This window comes from Thamnophis elegans, chromosome 12 (assembly GCF_009769535.1).
Source record: "Thamnophis elegans isolate rThaEle1 chromosome 12, rThaEle1.pri, whole genome shotgun sequence".
Lineage (NCBI taxonomy): Eukaryota > Metazoa > Chordata > Lepidosauria > Squamata > Colubridae > Thamnophis > Thamnophis elegans.
Window position 1 is genome coordinate 10,416,580 of NC_045552.1, and position 22,903 is coordinate 10,439,482.

Genomic DNA, 22,903 nt, shown 5'->3' on the forward strand with positions numbered 1-22,903 from the left:
TATTTCCGACGATGAGCTGTGACGTGCAATTTATATTAGGAAATCCTGCTTTCTAGCTAATCTAAATTGCGTGCCACAGTTGATTCCCCCCCCCTCGCGCTATTCTACTTGATCTGACCCAGTCAGATCAAGGCGCGTGGGTAGCAGGCTCCGCCCACCTGCCCAGAAGTCATCACGTCCATTTTTTATGCTCTGCCCACGCGCGGAGGTGGTGCGTGCGCTCACATTTATGAACTGGTAGCGAAGGTAAGTAGATTTCACCCCTCCCTCACCCCTACTTCAGGTGACTAATGAATGATGGAGCCTGGAGAAGGCTGTGATGGAGAATAAAGGCTCCGTAGGACAGTGTTTCTCAACCTTTTAAGCATGGCTGAATGGGGAATTCTGGGAGTTGGAAATCTGCACCTCTTAAAATTGCCACGGTTGGGGAACATGGGATATAGGTTAAAACCTATTAATGGTTAGAAAAACATTCTGAAGGTATACAGGTACTCCTCGACTTACAATCACAAGGCAGCCCAGCGTTTCTGTTGTTAAGTGAGGCATTTGTTAAAAGTGAGCTTCACCGCATTTTACAACCTTTCTTGCCTTAGTTGTTAAGTGAATAACTGCAGGTGATAAGTTAGTAACCCAGTTGTTAAGAGAATCTGGCTTCCCCATTGAGTTTGCTCATCAAAGGGTCACAAAATGGGACCTTGTGATACAGCAACGACGCAACGTCATAGGTATGAACCAGTGGCCAAGCCTCTGAATTCCGATCATGTGATGGCGGGAAATGCTACAAAGGTTGTAACTGTGGAAAAATGGTCCTGTCCCCTTTTTCAGTTGCCGTTGTAACTTGGAATGGTCGCAAAATAAACTGTTGCAACTTGAGGACTACCTGTAAACAGCAGTTTCCCAAATTGGGGAGGGGTTGGAAATGCAACCCTCAGCTGCAGCTGTTTAGGTCGGAAGCGTAAAGATTCCATTGCGGAGCCCTGTGGCTCTAGAGCAGTGTTTCTCAACCTTGGCAACTTGAAGATGTCCGGACTTCAACTCCCAGAATTCCCCAGCCAGCAAATGCTGGCTGGGGAATTCTGGGAGTTGAAGTCCGGACATCTTCAAGTTGCCAAGGTTGAGAAACACTGCTCTAGTGGATTCGGGATCACCTGCATTATTAGCAAGGTGCCCAGGATTAAAGCAAAGGAGCCATTCATTTAGCACAGAGCCCTGTGTGTGTGTGTGTGTGTGAGTGAGAGTGAGTGACACATCCCCACATTCAATTGCGGTTTAGTTCTTCCATCAAGCTGGAACAAAGGCTTTCTAAATCAGCCATTGTCTTTAGGATGAAAGGATGAGTTTAAATTAACTTGACGCTCCAATAAATAGGCCTTTCGTTTCCACAGGAGATGAACGGCTAGGGAGGATTTCACGTTGTCTAGTGACAGGGACGGCTCATCTTTTGGTCATTGCGTGCCAAAAGCACCCACAATGCAATGCACGTACGACCCCCCCCCTTCATGCCCCGTTTTAGGACTGGGAGGCCACTTGTACCAACCTGGAAGTTAAAATGGGGCGTGGGGGGGGGGTGTTTGACATTGCATTTCGGAGACTCACACAGCACTCTTGCGCCCCCCCGTTTTGGCTTCCAGGTTGGTGCGGCTTTCCAGGGGGTCCAGAACACCCCACCCCCTGTGCATGCGTGGCAGAGACTCGAAGACCAGATGGCTGGCGGGAGGCGTGTGCACATGGGAGGGGGAGCTAGGCTGGGGCAACAGCTGACATGCCCGCAGAGAGGGCTCTGTGTGCCACCTGTGGCATGCGTGCCATGGGTTCACCATCACGGATCGAGGACATGTTGGCGGGTAGGTTATGGGGATTCAATAGAGTGTCCAGAAAGAGTCATGACCATTTTTCACACTTACGACTGTCGCAGCATCCCCATGGCATGTGATTGGGATGCTTGGCAAGTGACTCATATTTATGACCGTTGCAATGTCCTGGGCTCATGGGATCCCCTTTTGCGACCTTCAGGCAAGCAGTCAACGAGGAAACAAGATTCGCTTAATAACCGCGTTACTAACTTAACTACTGCAACGATTCTCTGAACAACTGTTGCAAGAAAGGTGGTAAAATGGGCCAAAATTCACTTAGCCAATGTTTCATTTAACAGCATAAATTTTAGGCTCCTTTGTGATCGTAAGTCGAGGACAACCTGTAAAATGTACTTCATACAAGTGTTTTTCAACATCCGGAAAAACTTTTAAGATGTATGGACTTCAACTCCCAGAATTCTGTAGCCAGCCGATAAGATACTGTATAGAATAGGGGTCTCCAACAGTGGCAACTATTAAGACTTGTGGACTTCAACTCCCAGAGTTCCACTGGCTTGAGGAATTCTGGGAGTTGAAGTCCACAAGTCTTAAACTTGCCACTGTTGGAGACCCCAGGCATAGAATACTGTAGTATATTTTATTGCTTGTGTTTCCCTGGCAATAAATGTTGGCTTACTAGGGTTGGGGGCAAATGGCTGTGTTCACACACCACAGTTTTACTGGGTCAGATCAAGACTCAGCAACTGTGAAGCCCACCAAATTCAGTTTAACCTTGGCTAGAGGATTGGTATGTGGTGAGAGTCCACCTCTTTTATCGCTCAGTGTATTGTGTGAAGCCAGAAACCCATTCAATGGTGGTCAGCTTACACCTGTCTGTTGTGCTCGGCAGCCACTGAAGTTTTTGCAATTCCTTTGCGCACCATGGGTGCTCCTGAATGGCCCTGCCATTGTTTAGAATAGCGTAGAATAACAGTGTTGGAAGGGACCTTAGAGGTCTTCTAGTCCAACCCCCTGCCTAGGCAGGAAACCCTACACCACTTCAGACAAATGGCTATCCAATCTCTTCTTAAAAACTTCCAGTGTTGGAGCATTCACAATCTCTGGAGGCAAGTTGTCCCACTGATCAATTGTCACTGTCAGGAAATTTCTCCTTAGTTCCAAGTTGCTTCTCTCCTTGATTAGTTTCCACCCATTGCTTTTTGCCCTGTCCTCAAGTGGTTTGGAGAACAGCTTGACTCCCTCTTCTTTGTGGCAACCCGTGAGATATCGGAACTCCGCTATCATGTCTCCCCTAGTCCTTCTTTCTATTAAACCAGACATACCCAGTTCCTGCAACCGATCTTCATATGTTTTAGCCTCCAGTCCCCTAATCACCTTTGTTGCTCTTCTCTGCACTCTTTCTAGAGTCTCAACATCTTTAGTTGAGGACTAAAGCCATCCCATTATTGCCAGATATTACATAGGTAGGTGCAAGGAAGTGAAAAATGTACCCCCTAAGTTTTGGGCATTGACAATGTTGCGAGCAAAAGCCCCCCCCCCACGCCCCCCAACTCGATCTTCTGGCTGTCGTAACCCCAATACATCAAGATGGCTTTATTGGTTGGGTAAGGGGTGAGGGTGGGGTTCCATCCAGAATGACAAACGTCAGCCGCGGCCGCAAGTAGCCTAAGCAGAGGTAGACTGCTCCTGTGCCGGGAGGCTCCCCCCGAGATTTTCGGCCAAAGGAGAAAGCCAACCGCTGCGGATAGGTTCCCATCCTGATTTACTGCGGAGGGAGCTGTGTCCGATTCGGGGTGGGGGTGGGGGGCTGGACACACCAGAAGGGGTCCTTGGGAAGCAAGACCCCTCCCCGGACGCCTTCTCAGCCAAGGGGCTCGCTTTGAGTTCTTGAGAAGCGGAGAGATCGGAAGCCAAAAGGTCTGAGATTGGCTGCTGCCCCCATCCCCCAAACTCCCCCACCCCGTGGAGACGATCCACCTCTCTCTCCCTTTCCACTGGTCCTTCCTTTCCCACGTGAAGCGGAGAGAGAGAGAGAGACTGAGAGACGCGAGCGGCGGAGGAGAAGGCGGGGGGGCGAGCGACGGACGCGCTGGGAAAGGAAAGCCACCCCCACCCAATCCCGCATCTTCGCTCCCATCTTATTTCTCGCCCGCCCAGCCTGGCCGTGCCGCAGTCGCTCTTTCGCTCCGGATCAAACCTCCTCGGGAGTTGCAGCATCCCCCCACCATGATCACCCCACCGCCGCATCAGGGTGAGCCGCCTCCCTCCCAGCCCCGCTCCCCGGGGAGGCAGACAAGGGATGTGGAGTGGGGGGGGGGACACAGACCGGGATTCCCTGGAGGGGGCATCCCCCACCACGCTCCGCCAGGCCAGTCATTCCTTGCCGGGGGGGGTAGTGGGGGGGCTAGTGGGGAGAAAAGGGGGGGCTGAAGCCTCATTTTTTGGGGTGGGGGGATTGGGATCACTCAACACCCGCGTTACAGGCGTCTTCCTCCCCAGAATCGAGGTGGGAAAAGAGAAGTGGCGTTTAGGCATCTCTGCGGGGTTAATCCGGAGGAAGGCTGGCGCTTTTTTCCCCGAACCGCCGGGATACTACTCCGAAGCCACTCCGGAATAGCGGAGCCGGCGAACAGCGCGGTTTTCCATTTGGGTGGGGGGTGGGGGTTATTGAGTTTGTTTGTTTGAAGACTGCCCCCCCCCCTGTGGTTTTCCCCCCCTTCAAATTCCTTCATTTGTTTCGGGTGAGGCATGGGGGGGGGGGTCCTTCTCTTTTCCCGCAACTTTGCAGGTTTTTTTTTTAATAAAATCACTGCAACTTTCCCTTGGGTCCCCTTGGAATGGTGGGAAGGGTCTCTTGGGAACAGAAGGGCGGCTGTTGCAAAACTGGCTTAGATTAAGCGTGGTTTGCCGACTAAGGCTCCCCGAATTTTCTCGGGGTGTGTAGGGGGTCCGCTATGGTGCAGTGACCCATAACTGGGATTTCCCCCCCTCCCCATTGGCTTGGGTGTGCTGGGCACAAGTCTGCTGGCGGGTTGGGGTGGGGGAAGGTGGTGCCTTCCCAGCGAAAAATAAGCATCCCCCAGGAATGCAGGAACTAATGTTCACACGACACATTTAACCAAGTCAGTTTAAAGACTTAACAGCTTTGTTCGTTTGTTTGTTTTGCTCACTGGTCTAAACTGGGTTAATTCCTTGGCAGCTTAGCTTCTGGCTTGTCAGAGGAATGGTTCCATGGTTTATGTAGGAAACAGACCAGGGGGTTCATTCAAAAGCTGGGTGAGGGATGTTGTGGGCATGCAGACAAGTTGTGTGCAGAGAAGCAGGGCTTATGCAGTGGACACTGGCAGGTGTGGCTAAGTGTGTGTGTGTGTGTGCATGTGAGAATACATATAACTACTAGCTTAAATATATATATATCTCTGAGGATGCTAAGCTGTTTGTTTGCTCACAGGTAGCTGCAGCCGAGAGGAGGCAGGTGCTCGGTGGTAGCCTTGGCTCTCCTCTGGCACCCTCCGGGGAATTGCTGCAGGGGCTGAGTTTGCTGGATGGGTTTGCAGGCACAAGCCGGTTCACTGCAGAACTGAACAGCCTGAAGTCATTTCTTCTGCAGCTGCTGTTTGACTGACAGGCCCAGGGATGCTGCCAAGAGAGGAGGCTGGAAGTGGGAGGGAGGGAGGGAGGTAGACACCTTGATGGCCCTTGGTTTGCAAAAAGAGGAGATGCCCCCTGCCTGCTTGGGCCAAGGATTTGGGCAGAGCCAGGGATATGGAGCTCAGCCTTCGTCTGTGTGGCCTGCTCACAAGCGCCATAATTGTGGTTATGGCTTTTGCTGTGTGTGGGTGGGGGTGGGGGTGGATGGGGGGGAGGTGCATGTGGGTTGAAGAGACCAGAGGTAGTTGCAAGCTGATGTGGTACAGAGATGAGCTATGCGCCTACGAGGAATGTGCATAGGGCAGCAGGCACAGAGATGGGTTTCCAGCAGATCTCTTAGGAATCTGGCACGAGGGGCTGAACTGATCGGCTGAAGGATAAGATCAGATGAAGGCAATGTCATGAAGGCAAGCCGCAAACAGAGGTTGCTGAGACATGTTTCTACCACATTTAGGTAAGGAAAGGCTTTGTGATAGTTAGCAATAGCAATAGCAGTTAGACTTATATACTGCTTCATAGGGCTTTCAGCCCTCTCTAAGCGGTTTACAGAGTCAGCATATCGCCCCCAGAGTCTGGGTCCTCATTTCACCCACCTCGGAAGGATGGAAGGCTGAGTCAACCTTGAGCCGGTGAGATTTGAACCCCTGAACTGCAGATAGCAATCAGCTGAAGTGGCCTGCAGTACTGCACTCTAACCACTGCGCCACCTTGGCTCTTCTTGATGAGCCGTGGTGGCGCTGTGGTTAGAATGCAGCATTGCAGGCTAATTCTGCCAACCGCCGACAGTTCGATCCTGACTGGCTCAACTTTGATTCAGCCTTCCATCCTTGTAAAACGAGATGGTTGTGGACAATCGGTTGACTCTACAAACCACTTAGAGAGTTGCTGCAAAGCACTGTGAAGCGATATATAAGTCTAAGGGCTTCATCATGCTGAAGAGGGTTCTTTAAATAAAAATAAAGACATTCAGTTCAAACACACAAAAAAAAGCCTAAGGGCTCTTGCTATCTTTTGCACTGACCAATACACTGCAGAATTTCAGGGCAAAGAGGAAACTAAGTCCTGAGTGAGGGAGTTGGAAGCTGCCATGCTGTGACATCCAAATCAATAGCAATAGCAGTTAGATTTATATACCGCTTCATAGGGCTCAAGGAATCCTCTTTTGCAAGCTAGGAAGCCACCCACAAAATGGGCTTGGAAACCTGGGCTGCCTGCAGTTGTGGTGCCTGCATCGATGAATGGAAGTTATTATTATTTTTGTCACTCTTCCTACTGGGGGAGCTGAACAGGGCCTGAAAAATCAAAGCTGTTAAATGGCTCTGAATCGCAGATGGGGTGGGTGGGTGGGTAGGTGGGACCTTAGGTGAGGAAAACTGTGATTGGCTGCATCTCCCACATTTCACCCAACCAAACTCTTCCCCGTTCCTGTTCGGCTTTGGTGCAGTTGTCTCTGTGTGCACATATCCTGCTGTTTGTATGCGTCTGTGAATGGTCTTCCTGCTGGCTTGTCTTTTTTTCGTTGAGTGGGTGTTTGTGAAAGAATGAAGTCTGTGCCTCTCTCTGTGTATGTGTGTCAGTTTATAATACGACTTGCTGTGTATTTTGGGGCTGATCCAGCAGCTTCCCCAGGTTCTCTGGAGGGTTAGAGGGATACCCGTCAATCATCTACATTCGTGGTTTAGCTCATAAGTTAAGACATTGCAGGGGAACATAAAGACAATTTCCCTCCTGCCCTTGCTTCTGTCCTGAAGGTACCGCACGTCTCTTGAATGAGCCTCGGTGAGATGGCTGAACGCTTGATACCCCTGGGAGAAGATTTAATTCTCAAGGTTTGATTCTCTGGTCTGAGATGGAAAACATCAGAGATTGCTTTCTCACAATAGGCTATCCTATGACAACGATCTGCTTGCTTTTATTTCTTTCTTTATTTATTAATCGAATTGCTTACTTCCCACCATTGGGCACACAATAAATAAAACAGCCAATATATAACAGCTAAAAAAACAACAACCCTAAACCCCACAATTGTTTGTTGTTTGCTGCACAAATCTACCTCTTCTGCTTTGCAAACTGTAGTTAAGGCAGTGGTGGGTTGCTATCGGTTCGGACTGGTTCAGCCGAACCGGTAGCAGCTTTGTGGCCTGAGTCGCTGCCAGTTCCTGCCATGCTCCTGAATTGGTTCGGCACCTTGGCTTTTTTTGCCTTCTGCACATGTGTAGAGCGATTTCCGTTGTGCTGCGCGTGCGTGCAAAGTGTGCATGCGCACGGGCCGCATCCCTGAGCGAACCAGCAGTAGCGGCTGCCGGAACCCACCACTGAGTTAAGGGCATAGTTTGCTGTAGGAATCCAGTTAGTTGTGGTCTGTTCCCGAATCTGTGGGTTACAAAATTAGGGGCTTCATATGTGACCATTAAAGCCGACGCTTTAATGAATGTCTGTTTTTCCTCAATTTTAGCCAAATCATGTATTCCCTCCCCTTCCCTCCAGTCTTTAAAAATAAGTTATGGTTGTATCTAAATAACGTGTGGATCAGTTACAGACTAACAGTTACATACAAAGCAAGTAAAATGGATTAGAGTTGACATTCATTTATTTCATGGTAGTTTAGGGTTGATATGGTATATAAACCATTTCATTAGTTTGTACTGCACAAACAGGGACAATGAGCTAATTCAGGAACCAGGAAAATTGTTTTGGGGGAACAAGGTCTATCAGAAGAGCGAATGGCATCTTCTTCTTTTTTATCCCCATAATTAATATTTCAGGCATTATCTGTGAGCATTGATGTACACATTTTTCCCAAGTGATGCATGATTATGGAGGATATTGGGATTGTGCAAAGGCCATCCATTTTCACACTCACAAATTCACTAATTATTTGTTGGTGGGGCCATTGAGTTTATCAAACTTTAAAGCAATAGCACTTAAGACTTATATATCACTTCACAGTGCTTTTACAGCCCTCTTCTAAGCGGTTTACAGAGTCCGCCTATTGCCCTCAACACTCTGGGTCCTCCTTTTACTGATCTCGGAAGGATGGAAGGCTGAGTCAACCTTGAGCTGGTCAGGATCGAACTCGTGGCAGTGAGCAGTGAGTTAGGCTGCAATACTGCATTCTAACCACTATGCCACCATGGCTCTCTATGAAAGGATATGCTGTCTTTGACCTGTGTGATTCACAGTGGAAGGTCTTTGGAGTACATCTCTTCTGCTATAGGAGCCACTCAGCCTGGCCCCAGTTGTATCAGAAGACTTATTTCATTTATTCATGGAATTTTCATGCTGCCCTCCTCACTAAAGGGTTTAGTGGCCTACTAGCATACTAGTCACAGAGTGGATGAGTTGCAAGGGGACATATCTATTCGTGATAGAAGTATGGCTACATTTGCATGTCACCCATAACTTGACTCCACTTGTTAACCTGCTTGCTGGCTTTGTTTACTACAATCCATAAACTAGCCAAGTTGACTGGTGTCATATAGCAAGCCCAGCCATAGAAATGTCTTCCTAGGACAAACTAACCAAGCTTGCTATGGTTGCAAGATGGTATCCGCTAGTTTTTAACTATCCTGGCTAAAACATCACCAGTAAGGCAATGTTTCTCAATGTTTGGCATCTTGAAGATGTGTGGACTTCCATTCCCAGAATTCTGGGAGTCAACGGTCATGTGCAAACAGGATGTGAGAACTTCTCAAGCCAGCCTCCCTCAGCAACCAAGAAAGAAACCACTTAACTCCATTTCGCAGAATTAAGGGTACTTTTACTGGTTATGAAAAGATAGCAGCGAAGCAAAGCAAGATCTGAGGCAAAAGCGCGCAAAATCATAGATATCAATATGTGACTCAACCCCACTCCCCCTGGTAACCCCATCCCATAGTCCAATCTGCAAATCCCTCAGGTGTCACGTGAGTTCCATCTTCAAAAAGCATCATCAGGTTGGTATGCAGGACAGTTGGCCTTGGCGGGCCTATCCACTGTCCCAGCATGCGCAGTAGAAGGTGAGAACAAAACTCCCTTTTCACAATCTCTGCTGTGCTTAAAACTTCCCTTCCCAAATACCATGCCTCCCTCTCCCCGTTTCAATGGCAGCCGAAAGCAAGAAGGGAAACAGAGGCTGACAGAACTAATATAAGATGTCAAACTAGGTACTCAAATCCTCCAGGTCAGGGGTGTCAAACTCAAGGCCCAGATTCGGCCTGCGGGGTACTTAGATCTGGCCCACATTGGTGCCCTGGAAACAGCGAAGGACCGGCCCGCAATGCTTCTGCCAGCGAAAATGGGCTCCCGAGCTCCATTTTCAGCTGCCACAGCCTCCTGCAACCCTCTGCCAGTGAAAACTGAGCTCTGGAGCCCATTTTCGCTGGCAGAGCACTTGGGCCACCACAGATGCCCCCAACAGGAATGATGTTTGTTTGTTTGCTTATTTATTTATTTATTAGACTTATATACCGCTTCATAGGGCTTTCAGCCCTCTCTAAGCGGTTTACAAATTTTTTAGCAAATTGAGTCAGCAACTTGCCCCCACAGTCCGGGTCCTCATTTCACCCACCTCGAAAGGATGGAAGGCTGAGTTGACCTTGAGCCGGTGAGATTTGAACTGCTGAACTGCAGATCACAGTCAGCTGAAGTGGCCTGCAGTACTGCTCCCTCAAAGCTGGCCATGCCCCCACCCCGGTCAAACACAATTCTGATGCAGCCCTCAATGAAATCGAGTTTGACACCCTGCTCTACATTAGCAATAGCAATAGCAGTTAGACTTATATACCGCTTCATATTGCTTTCAGCCCTCTAAGCGGTTTACAGAGTCAGCATATCGCCCCCACAGTCTGGGTCCTCATTTCACCCACCTCGGAAGGATGGAAGGCTGAGTCAACCTTGAGCCGGTGAGATTAGAACCGCTGAACTGCAGATAACAGTCAGCTGAAGTGGCCTGCAGTACTGCACCCTAACCACTGCGCCACCTCGGCTCTTCTATGTTGATCTCAGTAATAGAGAACTGCTTCTTTTTGGCATCATGTCATTTCATACATTATGGGTCGAGGGGAACCTGGCTTGGAATCAAACTTCAGGACTGCAGAACCTGGTTTCTGAAGTAACCCATTTTCGAGGCAGGGATGTTCATGAAATCATCGCCTAAGCAAAAGCTGAGATCTGAAGAAGCCTAACCAAGGTCAGCGTTAACCAAACTTCATATAATGTGTGAACGCATTGGCAGTCCAGTAACAGTTGTACAGCTTGGTGCATCACATCAAATAGTTTGACTCTTTTACCAAGACCGATAAATAACATATTTTAGATTTTTTTTTTCATTTTACCAGACCTGATCAACTAAAAAAAAATTCTAGCTACAATTATAAACGCTACAGTGAAATATCTCAAAGTGATAAAAACAATAGCTAAAGTAAATCACAATTGTCAATCAAACCTCCTTGAAGATAGATGTCAGTAAAGTTTGATTAGGGTTTTACTAATCAAATAGCCAGCCAAGTAATTTAGAGCAGCATATTTCCCAGGGCTATAATCAAATTAACACAGATGCATAAAAATAAATGATCTAAAATGCAGTCAATGAGTCTGATTTTTTCTGCTTTGGCACCCATTGAATAATAGATGGAATTCCCCACAAAGAATGGGGGAAGTTTAAACTGCTTAATTTTTAGAATTTGCTATCCGCTGCACAGTTTTAAAGGTGGAGAGGAATAGAGTACCTCCATTAGTATCCCCAGAATTAACTCTTTGCAAATGATGAGCCCCATTTCAGAAAACAAAAAGGAATATTCAGCCTCTCCTTCAAGTGGTGCTTAAATTGAAATGCTAAATGCTTCTTTTAAAACAAAAATAAATCAGGAAAAAAAAAGGTGAAGCTGTTTTCTTCCAACCTTACGGTACAGCAAATGGGAGGAAGAAGCTCATTTCCGCTTCTTGATTGACAGGTTCTCCAAAGTTTTAGACAAGCCATTCCTCCTAGCGAGCAATCTTGTGATGTTCATTCTGCGGTGTTCCTAGGCGTGGTGGCCCTGAAGACAGTTTGAGAAACGTATGCCCATGCTGTGCGGGTTTGATGTGATAGACGCAGAGGCCTGGAGGGCACAGTCAAAAAAATGTCAAAGTGACAACTGCAGTGGTGTGATCAAAACCCTGCCAGCTTTTTTCTTTTTTTAAAAAGAGAGAGTTTTGATTGCACCATCCGTTGACACTTGATTACCATATTCTGTGAACAGCTCTGGATGTGAGAATTAGCGGTCACCTCACACCCTTTCCACGCATCCATGGAACATAGTTTCTTGCGGTATAGGGCGCTTGGCTTTTGTGATTAGGGAATTTCCTTTCCTTTACTCCTTTTATGAAGCTGTGGTGGCGCAGTGGTGAGGATGCAGTACTGCAGGCTACTTCTGCTGGCTGCTGGCTGCCGGCAGTTTGGCAGTTCGAGTCTCACCGGCTCAAGGTTGAGTCAGCCTTCCTTCCCTTCTGAAGTTGTTCATATGTGAGCCCAGATTGTTGGGGGCAAGAGGCTGACTCTGTAAACCGCTTAGAGAGGGCTGTAAAAGCACTGTGAAGCGGTATATAAGTCTAGATGCTATTGCTATTGCAGTCTGACTCTGCCCACTGCTAGGAGTTCGATCCTGACCAGCTCAAGGTTGACTCAGCCTTCCATCCTTCTGAGGTGGGAAAAATGAGGACCCAGATTGTTGGGGGCAAGAGGCTGACTCTGTAAACCGCTTAGAAAGGGCTGCAAAGTGGTATCTCTAAGTCTAAATGCTATGGCTATGAGTTGCAATACCTGGGGCTGATGTAGCAATAGCCATAACACTTAGGCTTATATACTGCTTTACAGCCCTCTCTGAGTGGTTTACAGAGTCAGCCTTTTGCCCCCAACAATCTGGGTCCTCATTTTACCCACCTCGGAAAGATAGAAGTCAACCTTGACTTCTGGTGAGATTTGAACTGCCAAATTGCAGTCAGCCGGCAGTCAGCAGAAGTAGCCTGCAGTACTGCACTCTGACCACTGCACCACAGTGGCTCCTGTATGCCCATTGCCAGGGGTGCTGTAGAGTCACAAAAATTAAGGTGGCCATGCCGGTGTGACAGATATTATGCCTAGACACACCCATGTATTACCTTTCTCAAACAGATTCCTATAGACGCAATGGATCCATTTCTGTAATTCCTTATTAGCTAAAATAAACCCTAAATACAGGTTTACAAGAGCTCATTGTTCAAAGTTACAATGGCACTGAGAAAAAAATAACTTATGACTGTTTTCCACACTTGTGGCCACTGCAGCATTCAGAAGCTTGCAATCAAGGTGGAAGTGTGTGTTTGATACCAATGCCAAAGTTTAGTACCTATGTAGTTACATTTGTGTATACCATAACAAATGGTCCTGTTTTTTCTTTTCTGCCAAAATAATTTTTATGATCATGGACCAGTCACATTACTAATAATTTTCCAGCCTGCTCCAAAGTTTCCTGTAATGTTGTTGTAAGGAATAATATTAATTGCTTACAATATCTATCTTTAACGTCGTTGATAATCTTCATGGTATTTCTGAAATCATTTCAGAAGCCTAAATATCGCCAGAACTCTGGGTGATATTTTGAACTGTTTTTGACAGTCAAGGATTCAAATTTATTTATTTATTTATTTATTAGACTTATATACCGCTTCATAGGGCTTTCAGCCCTCTCTAAGCGGTTTACAATTTTTTTTAGCAAATTGAGTCAGCAACTTGCCCCCACAGTCCGGGTCCTCAAATGTGTTTGTTGTGAAGTTCAACTGATGCATTCTTTTGCTTCTGATATGGCAGGACAATTCTCATTTGTCAGCGTGAAGATATTAAACATTCTTATCAAATCAATCTATTATTTGTATATTTTTTTTCCCTCTTTTTCTTCCATTCAGTGATGTCCGATCCTTAGAGGCTGCCTAGAAAAGTCCCTCAGGTTTTTTTTTTTGGCAAGCTTTTTCAGAAGCGATTTGCCATTGCCTCCTTCCTAAGGCTAGAGAATGTGAGTGGCCCAGGTTTACGCAGCTGGCGTCTTGTCTAAAGTAGGACTAGAACTCACAGACTCCCAGTTTTTAGCTTGGCGCCTTAACCATTAGCTCAGAAATTGGCTCTCATTTGTACCTTAAAAAAAAAACTTTAAACCCTCACCTATTGACAAAAAAAATCAGATTAGGGAGTTTTGTGATGAAGAAGATGTGGGAATGATTCAACATAAGGTCCCTTTAGCACACTAATTTCTTTTAATCCTAATCTGGACTCAGCGCATCCTGAGGCCAATCCTGTTTCTAAGCAATTCATCACAGGGTCTAAATTTGAATATGAACTAAGAACTAATGGGCTTTCAAGGACAAAAAGTAAAGGGGATTATCAAGGAAATTAATAGGGAATTATTTTTTCTTAAAAAGGTAAAGGTTCCCCCGCACATGCGTGCTAGTCGTTTCCGGTTCTAGGGGGCGGTGCTCATCTCTGTTTTTAAGCCAAAGAGCCAGCACTATCCGAAGATGTCTCCGTGGTCATGTGGCCGGCATGACTAAATGATGAAGGTGCATGGAACGCTGTTACCTTCCCACCAAAGTTGGTTTCTATTTTTCTACATGCATTTTTTGCATGTTTTTGAACTGCTAGGTTGGCAGAAGCTGGGACAGGTAACGGGAGCTCACTCCATTATGTGGCAGTAGGGTTTCGAACTGCTGAACTGCCGACCTTTTGATCGACAAGGTCAGGGTCTTAGCCACTGAGCCACCGCGTCCCCATAGGTTTTCTTAGGTGAAGCCAAATTATTTCAAGTGCTACTCAGGTAGTCCTTGACTTATAACCATTCATTTAGTGATTGCCTGAAGTTGAAGTGGCTGTTTTTCACACTTACGACTGCTGATAAAAATTCAGCTGCTTGGCAACTAGTTCATGCTTAAAGGCAGTTGTAGTGATTCTTTTTCGTGACTTTCCCACAAGCGAAGCCAATGGGAAAGCCAGATTCACTTAAGAGTTGACTTAACAATTCACGTAACTAACTTAACAACTTCAGGGTTTCATTTAACTGTGGCAAGGAAGGTCGCATAGAGCCGAGGTGGCGCAGTGGTTAAATGCAGCACTGCAGGCTACTTCAGCTGACTGCAGTTCTGCAGTTCGGCTGTTCAAATCTCAACGGCTCAGGGTTGACTCAGCCTTCCATCCTTCCAAGGTGGGTAAAATGAGGACCCGGATTGTTGTTGGGGGCAATATGCTGACTCTGTAAACCGCTTAGAGAGGGCTGAAAGCCCTATGAAGCGGTATATAAGTCTGACTGCTATTGCTATTGCTAAGGTCATAAAATGGAGCTGAACTCACTTAACAACTGTCTGGCTTAGCAACAGAAATTTGGGACTCAATAGCGACCATCCGTCAAGGATTACCTGTTCCATTATACCCTGTTTCCCTGAAAATAAGATCTTCCCGAATAACAAACCCAATCGGGCTTTTGAGCACATGCGCTAAAATAAGCCCTCCCCTGAAAATAAGCCCTCCCCTAAAATATTTACCTGCATATGCAGCCGGTCCCAATCATTTCCTGGCGGGGGGAGGGAACATGCCCCTTGCACTTGCAATCCATGTTGAACAGCCTTGTAGAGTCCACTCCCGCAAACACTAGCTACCGCACTGAAGAGCCGAGGTGGCGCAGTGGTTAGGGTGCAGTACTGCAGGCCACTTCAGCTGACTGTTATCTGCAGTTCGGCGGTTCAAATCTCACCGGCTCAAGGTTGACTCAGCCTTCCATCCTTCCGAGGTGGGTGAAATGAGGACCCAGACTGTGGGGGTGATACGCTGACTCTATAAACCTCTTAGAGAGGGCTGAAAGCCCTATGAAGTGGTATATAAGTCTAACTGCTATTGCTATTACTATTGCTATTATTTTAGTGGCGGATGCAAAAAGAGCAACGGGCCCAGTGACGCTAGGGCTGGCAAGAGTATGCCAGAAACAGAGACAGAACTTTGCAGGCTGAGGTTAAGGGGCCTCCTGCACCTCAAAAATAGTAAGCGCCCTTGTATGAAAATCAAGGACAATAATGAACATAAGCATACTCGATGGTTGATGGGTGGAATTATACATAATTGAAAACAGTGGTATACAAATATAAATGGTTGGTAAATCTCTTTCACATTGGGATCTGTGATTATATAAAGGTATATTGTTATTAAACGGACAATCAAGAATGTAAGGGAATTAGGTTTATTGGGAAAAATAATAATAATATTCATTGTAATTGAATATACACTGTGCAATGAAAGTGAGGTATTTAGTTATATTAGATGAAAAATCTGTGATTGTAAATGTAATTGAGAATATGGATGCAAAAACACTTGTAACCAAACGACATGCTGTATGTAATGGATGAGATCAGTTTTTTTAATATTGTTTTTATTTTATTTTTATGTTTAAAAAATAAAAAAACAGTTAACAACAACAACAACATAATAATAATAATAATAATAACAACAACAACAACAACAACAACAACAACAACAACACATAATACACCAGACATCACACTGGTTGAGAAAAACAAGGTTACAATCATAGACATTGCAATACCAGATGATAGCAGGGTTGACAAGAAGGAATATGAAAAAATCAATTATTCAACGATTATGGCACAAACCAGCAGTGGTAATTCCAGTGGTAATCGGCACACTGGGTGCTATTCCAAAAGCACTGGATTTACATTTAAAACAGTTAAAAATGGACAAAATCACCATCAGTCAAATGCAAAAAGCCGCACTGCTTAGATCTGCACGCATATTACGATAATACGTTACGACGTCCTAGGCCCCTGGGTGGGGCCCGACTAGTAACCAATGCCAAATCCGGCGAAACAACTGGCTGCTGTGATACAATTGTATTATAATAATAATAATAATAATAATAATAATAATAATAATAATAATAATAATAATAAGCACCCTGAAAATAAGGCCAAGCGCTTATTTCAGGGGTCAAAAGAAAATCAGACTCTGTCTTATTTTCGGGGAAACATGGTAGTATACAAGTGGCAGCCACATCTCTCTTGGTACCTATAAGCAGGTGTTACCTCCTGAGAGTTGTTTTATTCCCAAGAGAAACTATCTTAAGTTGTTATCAGATTCAAGATGCACATTTTCTGATTCCAAACATCTCCTGCTGCCTTGTGTTTGACCAGTCAGCATGCCAATCACAAAAAACAACCCCCAACCCATCAACAACTTTTCATTTTAAGGTCTTGGGATGGGCTGGGCTGGAGCCACCTCTGCCACATCCAGACTTCTGAACCTGGTTCACACCTAGCAAAAGGTGTGAAGCGTGTTGCAGCATTGCAGAGTATCCGGGTGTTTCCCCCCCCCCTTGAGAGGCAGAGACGATCGAATGACGGTGTGTCACGATGTGGCATGGTGGAGAAATGAAATCCAGGGGGCAGATAATGCCACCGGGCTTTCCCTGGCCAGGCTTTTAACAGCAAAAATAAATAAATCTAATACTCTGCTCTGGGAAATGCCACTCCCTTTTCCTCTCTCTCTCTGCTGCATCAGACTGTCTGCAGAGTATTTCTCTGGCTGACTTCCAGATCTTTCTTGTTTGGAAAGCTCAGCTGCTGAGTCTCTTAGGGAGAACTTGTCCCGCACCAAAATCCCAGCTGACGCCTGGATTTCTTGGAGACCGCAGATGACAGGAAGGAAAAAAAAACCCCAGTAGGGTCTCTAAATGTTCCAGAGCACATCTCAAGACAACAGCGGGAGATTTTTTTGGGGGGGGGAGAGGAGCAGGCTGAACCAAGGACCAAGGTGGAATAAAACTGAGAGGGAATTGATGGATGGTGATTAGAAGGAGTAGGTGGCTCAGTGGCTAAGACACTAGGCTTGTCGATCAGAAAGGCCGGCAGTTTGGCGGTTCAAATCCCTAGTACAGGCCTCCTTCCTGAGCAGGGGGTTGGACTAGATGACCTCCAAGGCACCTTCCAACTCTGCTACTGTTTAGGACCCTAGATTTGGGGGTGAAGTTTTCTGCCAACAGTTTGCCTTGGAGGCAGCCCTGGGAAGAACTTCAGCATCCTGCTTTCTCCTGACTTTGCCTGTTCCTAACTCTGGCAGCGGATTTAAGGCACTGCGCCGGCTTTATGCAGTATCCCGTCTCCATGGCAACTCCCCCCCCACCATCCTCTGCATTGGAGTTTGCATTATTCAACCGCAGTCCCAAGCAGCTGCAGCTTGCCCTCAATCTTGTCTTTAGCACTTGGAGGTTTCTCCCGACTTTCTTATTTATTAATTATTCATTAATCAAATTCACAGAGCCGGCCCCTCTCATGAAAAGTGGGTGGAGTGCAATAATTATCTAGGCTGCAGTTAGTTTTGGAGACGGGACAGTGTCTCTGTCTCTCTCTGTCTCTCTGTCTCTCTGTCTCTGTCTCTCTCTCTCTCTCTTGAATGAAGCAAAGGCAGCGAAGCTCGGGTAGGGTTGAGAGGTTCTGGAAGGGGGTTGAGGGCAACTTTCTCTGCAAGAACAGTAAACCAGCATTGGTTAGTTGCGAAATCGTGTCCAACCCATCGTGACCCCATGGACAATGTTCCTCCAGGCCTTCCTGTCCTCTGCCATCCTCTGGAGTCCATTTAAACTCATGCCGACTGCTTTGGTGACTCCATTCAGCCACCTCATTCTCTGTCATCCCCTTCTTCTTTTGCCCTCCATCATTCCCAGCATCAGGCTCTTCTCCAGGGAGTCCTTCCTTCTCATTAGGTGGCCAAAGTCTTTGAGGTAGGGGGAGGGAAGTAAATATTTGTAAAAGTTTTTTTTTTCAAAATTTTCAATTAAAAATAAATAAATAATAAGATATCCCCAAAGAAAATAAGGCCCTGTTTTATTTTCGGGAAAACATAGTAGTAACATGGTTGTTAAGTGAATCTGGGTTCCCCATTGACTTGCTTGTCAGAAGATCGCAAAAGGGAATCACATAATCCTGGGACACACCAGTGGTCATTTTGTTGCTTATAATCATGGCTAAGGTGAAGATTTCCCCTAGTTTGGGTGAAAGGCCGGGGAGGGAAGCTGCCTTTGCTGCGAGATGCAAGAATTCTAAATGGGAGAAGAATTTTCATGGTTTAGCCTGAAATTAGGATTATGCCTGAGATGTTATGAATGGGGCAAGGGCAGCCCTGGTGGTGAGAAGGCAGACGGGAAGCCCTTGGAGGCAAAGGCTGGATGCCTGGAGGGTGCTTTGGCCAAGGAGCTTTCTATTAAATGTCAAGAATGTTCTTTTCTATGCCCTTATATAGGGATGCAAGAAGAAATATTGGCAAAAATAGGAATTCAGAGGAAAGAGGTGGCCGATGAAACTCCTCTGCCTGGGAAAAAATTGGCTACAAGGAATAGGATGGATTGGGAGAACAGGGGAATCAGAGGAGGGCTGCTGATGTGTCCCAATGAATTCTGGGATTCGCGCCCCCCCCCCCCAACTTCCCCATTGGAAGGACATTCAGCCAAGGAAGAAAATCATCCTAACTTTCCCATTAACAGGCAGGCGTGTAGAAAACAAGCTGTCCAAACAAGTAAGATTACAGATGGATGACAGATACCTTGGTTATGTCTGTGCAACCCACCAAGAGGGAACAATTAAAGATGTAGTAGCTGCATGGGACATAGCAAGCTATGTTTGGGTAGTTAGAAGAGGGGCCAGCATAGAATTCACTGAGATTATGGTGTAATCTCAGAAAAATGAGTTAATTCAAAAATAGGCTAATTGCATGGTGAGGGTGCAAGGCACGTTATATCCTCCCAACAGATACAGATGTCAGAATATGACTTTTAGATTAGAAATATTTATAGAAACCTCTGGTTTCCTTTCCTCAGTTTGGGTGCTTTGAAATGCATTACATAAAGATTGTGGGAAGTTGATTGGGGTGAAAAGGGCACCAAAAGGAGATTCTTGCATTTTGAGATAGATAGATGATAGATAGATAGATAGATAGATAGATAGATAGATAGATAGATAGATAGATATAAATGGATAGAGATAGATAGATAGATAGATAGATAGATAGGCAGACAGACAGACAGACAGACAGAGATGGATGGATGGATAGATAGATGGATGGAGATAGATAGATAGATAGATAGGGATAGAGATAAATAGATAAATGGATAGAGATAGAAAGATAGATAGATGGATAGATATAAATGGATAGAGATAGACAGACAGACAGACGTAGACAGATAGATAGACAGAGATGGGTGGATGGATGGATGGATAGATAGAGATAAATGGATAGAGATAGATAGATAGATAGATAGATAGATAGATAGACAGATAGATAGATAGATAGATAGATACATACATACATACATACATACATACATACATACATACATACATACATACCATACATACATACATACATACATACATACATACAGTGGATACATAGATAGATGGATGGATGGATGGATGGATGGATGGATGGATGGATGGATGGATGGATGGATAGATAGATAGATAGATAGATAGATAGATATAAATGGATAGAGATAGATAGATAGATAGATACAGTAGATAGATGGATGGATGGATATATAGATATAAATGGATAGAGATAGATAGATAGACAGACAGACAGAGATAGACAGACAGACAGAGATGGATGGATGGATGGATGGATAGATGGATGGATGGATGGAGATAGATAGATATAGATGGCGATAGATAGATAGATAGATAGATAGATAGATAGATAGATAGATAGATAGATAGATAGATTTGGTTCTTCGTAGCAATAGTTGAAGCTGGATATTCCACTCAACAAATGATTTTAAATCCAGGACTGTCTGTACTGCTTCCATCAAAGCTCCCAGTCCTTCCAATTTAATTTTGTTCTCGTTTTAAGTTCAGTTCCATGATGTCCTAATTGGGTTTTCAGATGCCAGTCCTTGGGAGCCAGGCTGGCAGCGTTCATGCAAAGAACGGCCATCTTGGGAGAACCCCAAGGAGGGGGATGTCTATGTAAATGCCGCCCCCTCCCCTCTCCCACAACCACCGGCAATACAAAAAAGATCATTTTGTTCTTTGATTGCCTGCTGCAAATGGGGTTAAAACTGCAGGAAATCTCAAGTGTAAAGATAACTGAAGTGGGATGTCTAGAGTTAAGCAGAAATATTCTGCACTGTAACATTTTCTCAAAAGTCCCATTTCTCTAGGATGTTGGCCAACTGGTTCCTAACTTCATTGCAGATTTCCAAAAGCGGATTTTATTGGCTGGCCTCATCCAGCAAGTCATGTGCAAATGACATTTTAAGACTATACTAAGGGGAGGGGGGGGGAAACAACCTTCAACAAGATGAAAAATATCTACTGTAAGCTTACCAGCAGCCGCTAGATTTTTTAACTGACTTAATAGGAATAGCACTTAGATTTATATGCCCCTCCATTGTGCTTTACAGCAATCTCTGAGCGGTTTACAGAGTCAGCCTATTGCCCCCCAACAATCTGGGTCCTCGTTTTACTGATCTGGGAAGGACGGAAGGCTGAGTCAACCTTGAGTGAACTTGTCAGGATCAAACTCGAGGTTGTGGGCAGTGTTAGCCTGCGATACTGCATTCTAACCACTGTACCACCATGGATCTTTTAAAATATATTGTGAGCAAAGTTTGATGTTAATGGTTTAAGGCAGTGTTTCTCAACCTTGTCAACTTGAAGATGTCTGGACTTCAACTCCCAGAATTCCCCAGCCAGCATTCACTGGCTGGGGAATTCTGGGAGTTGAAGTCCAGACATCTTCAAGTTGACAAGGTTGAGAAACACTGGTTTAAGGCATCAAAGGAGAAACCAGGAAACCGTGAATTCGAGTCCTGCATTAAGCATGAAGCTAGCTGGGTAACCTTGGGTTAGTTAGTCTCTCTTAGCCCTAGCAGTGATGGATTTCAAATTTTTTTAGAACCTCTTCTGTAGGTGTGGCCTGCTTTGTGGGAGTGGCTTGCCGGCCATGTGACCTGGTGGGAGTGGCTTGCCAGCCGTGATTGGATGGGTGTGGCCAACTTGTAAAATGTGGTGAAACTCACTTAACAACGCTCTTGCTTAGCAACCAAAATGTTGGCTCAGAAACTCTGGCATTGAAATGTGCAAGTCTTAAAGCTGTCAAGTTACAAGACCCTTGCACCCCTAACTCTTTCGAAAAAACCCCAGGGGTGTTCAAACTTGACAGCTTTAAGACTTGTGGACTTCAACTCCCAGAATTCCTCCGCTCACTCTTCATCTTGATGATGTGCAGACAGGCGGGGGGAGGGAGCTGGAACCGGTTCTAAACGGCACTGTAGATTTGTGGAACCTCTTCTATAGAAGAGGTTAGAACTGGCAGGAACCCATCCCTGAGCCTTAGGAAGGAGGCAATGGCAGACCATTTCTGAAACTTTATCAAGGAAACTGCTGGGACTTGTCTGGGCAGTCATCAGGAATTAAGACTGACTGGCAGGTATACACAAACATACACAAAAGTTAAATCTATTAGGTAAATGAAGTCATTGTATTTCAGTAGCTGATCTTACATCCAGTCAAGAAAGCATTGCCAATATCAAGCCAAAGTAGAGAGCTACCAGCAGCTTTAGATCTTTTAAAGATAATTGTATATCTTTTGACTGGGGTGGTGTAGTGGCCTAGAGGCGGAGCTCTCGCCTCACAATCAGGAGACTGTGGGTTCGATTCTAGGTAGAGCCAAGTATTTCTCTCTCTGGACACACTGAGAATATATCCATTGAACAAAACTCCTCATTGGTGACAGGAAGAGTGTCCGGCCATTAAAATACTCTACTTGCTCCATTCAGTTGCCCAGACTAGTAAGGTCATTTAAAGAAGATGATGATGTATATTTTGACTAGACATTGACTGGATCCTTGTATGGATGCGACAACAGCTATTAAAACAGAAATAGCAATACTGTGTTTTCTTAATATAAGCTTGGGATTTAAAGCAATATTTCTCAACCTTGGCCACTTGAAGATGTGCGGACTTCAGCTCCTCGAATTCCCCAGCCAGTTTAATGTATTGTGTGAATCTACTCTGGTGAAATGAGAGAACTTAATTTTGAAACATTGTACAGTAGTTCATATTTGGATGGATAACCAACATACCTGGGCTTCAACAGGTCGGTTGAAAAGCTAGGATTGATTTGCATGGTTTGCAAATCTTGATTAATTTGAACCTTGGGAAGATTTTACAGTGCCAGCCCAGTGTTCTTAATTAGCTTCTAATTCAATGATCAGCATGAATCTAGCAGAGGGGCCAATTCAGTAAATTAGTCAAAATTGTTATATGAACGCATTCATTAAATAGCCTTAATATTCTCGGGAAACGGAGAACTGCAGCAAGCAGCTCTGCCTTTATTTATTTATTAAACACATTTATTTTAACTCATGCACAGTGACACACACATCTCATACACA

General features: G+C 45.4%; 1 protein-coding gene across 1 annotated transcript in view; it reads left to right on the plus strand.

Annotated features, from left to right (window-relative positions):
* The first annotated feature begins 1,807 nt into the window (after window positions 1-1,807).
* Window positions 1,808-22,903, plus strand: part of LOC116515597 (FXYD domain-containing ion transport regulator 7-like) — a 30,337-nt gene continuing 9,241 nt past the window's right edge. Inside the window, exon 1 of the mRNA XM_032227718.1 lies at window positions 1,808-1,844. Within this exon, the coding sequence (XP_032083609.1) occupies window positions 1,808-1,844 (37 nt within the window). The remainder of the gene's footprint in view (window positions 1,845-22,903) is intronic.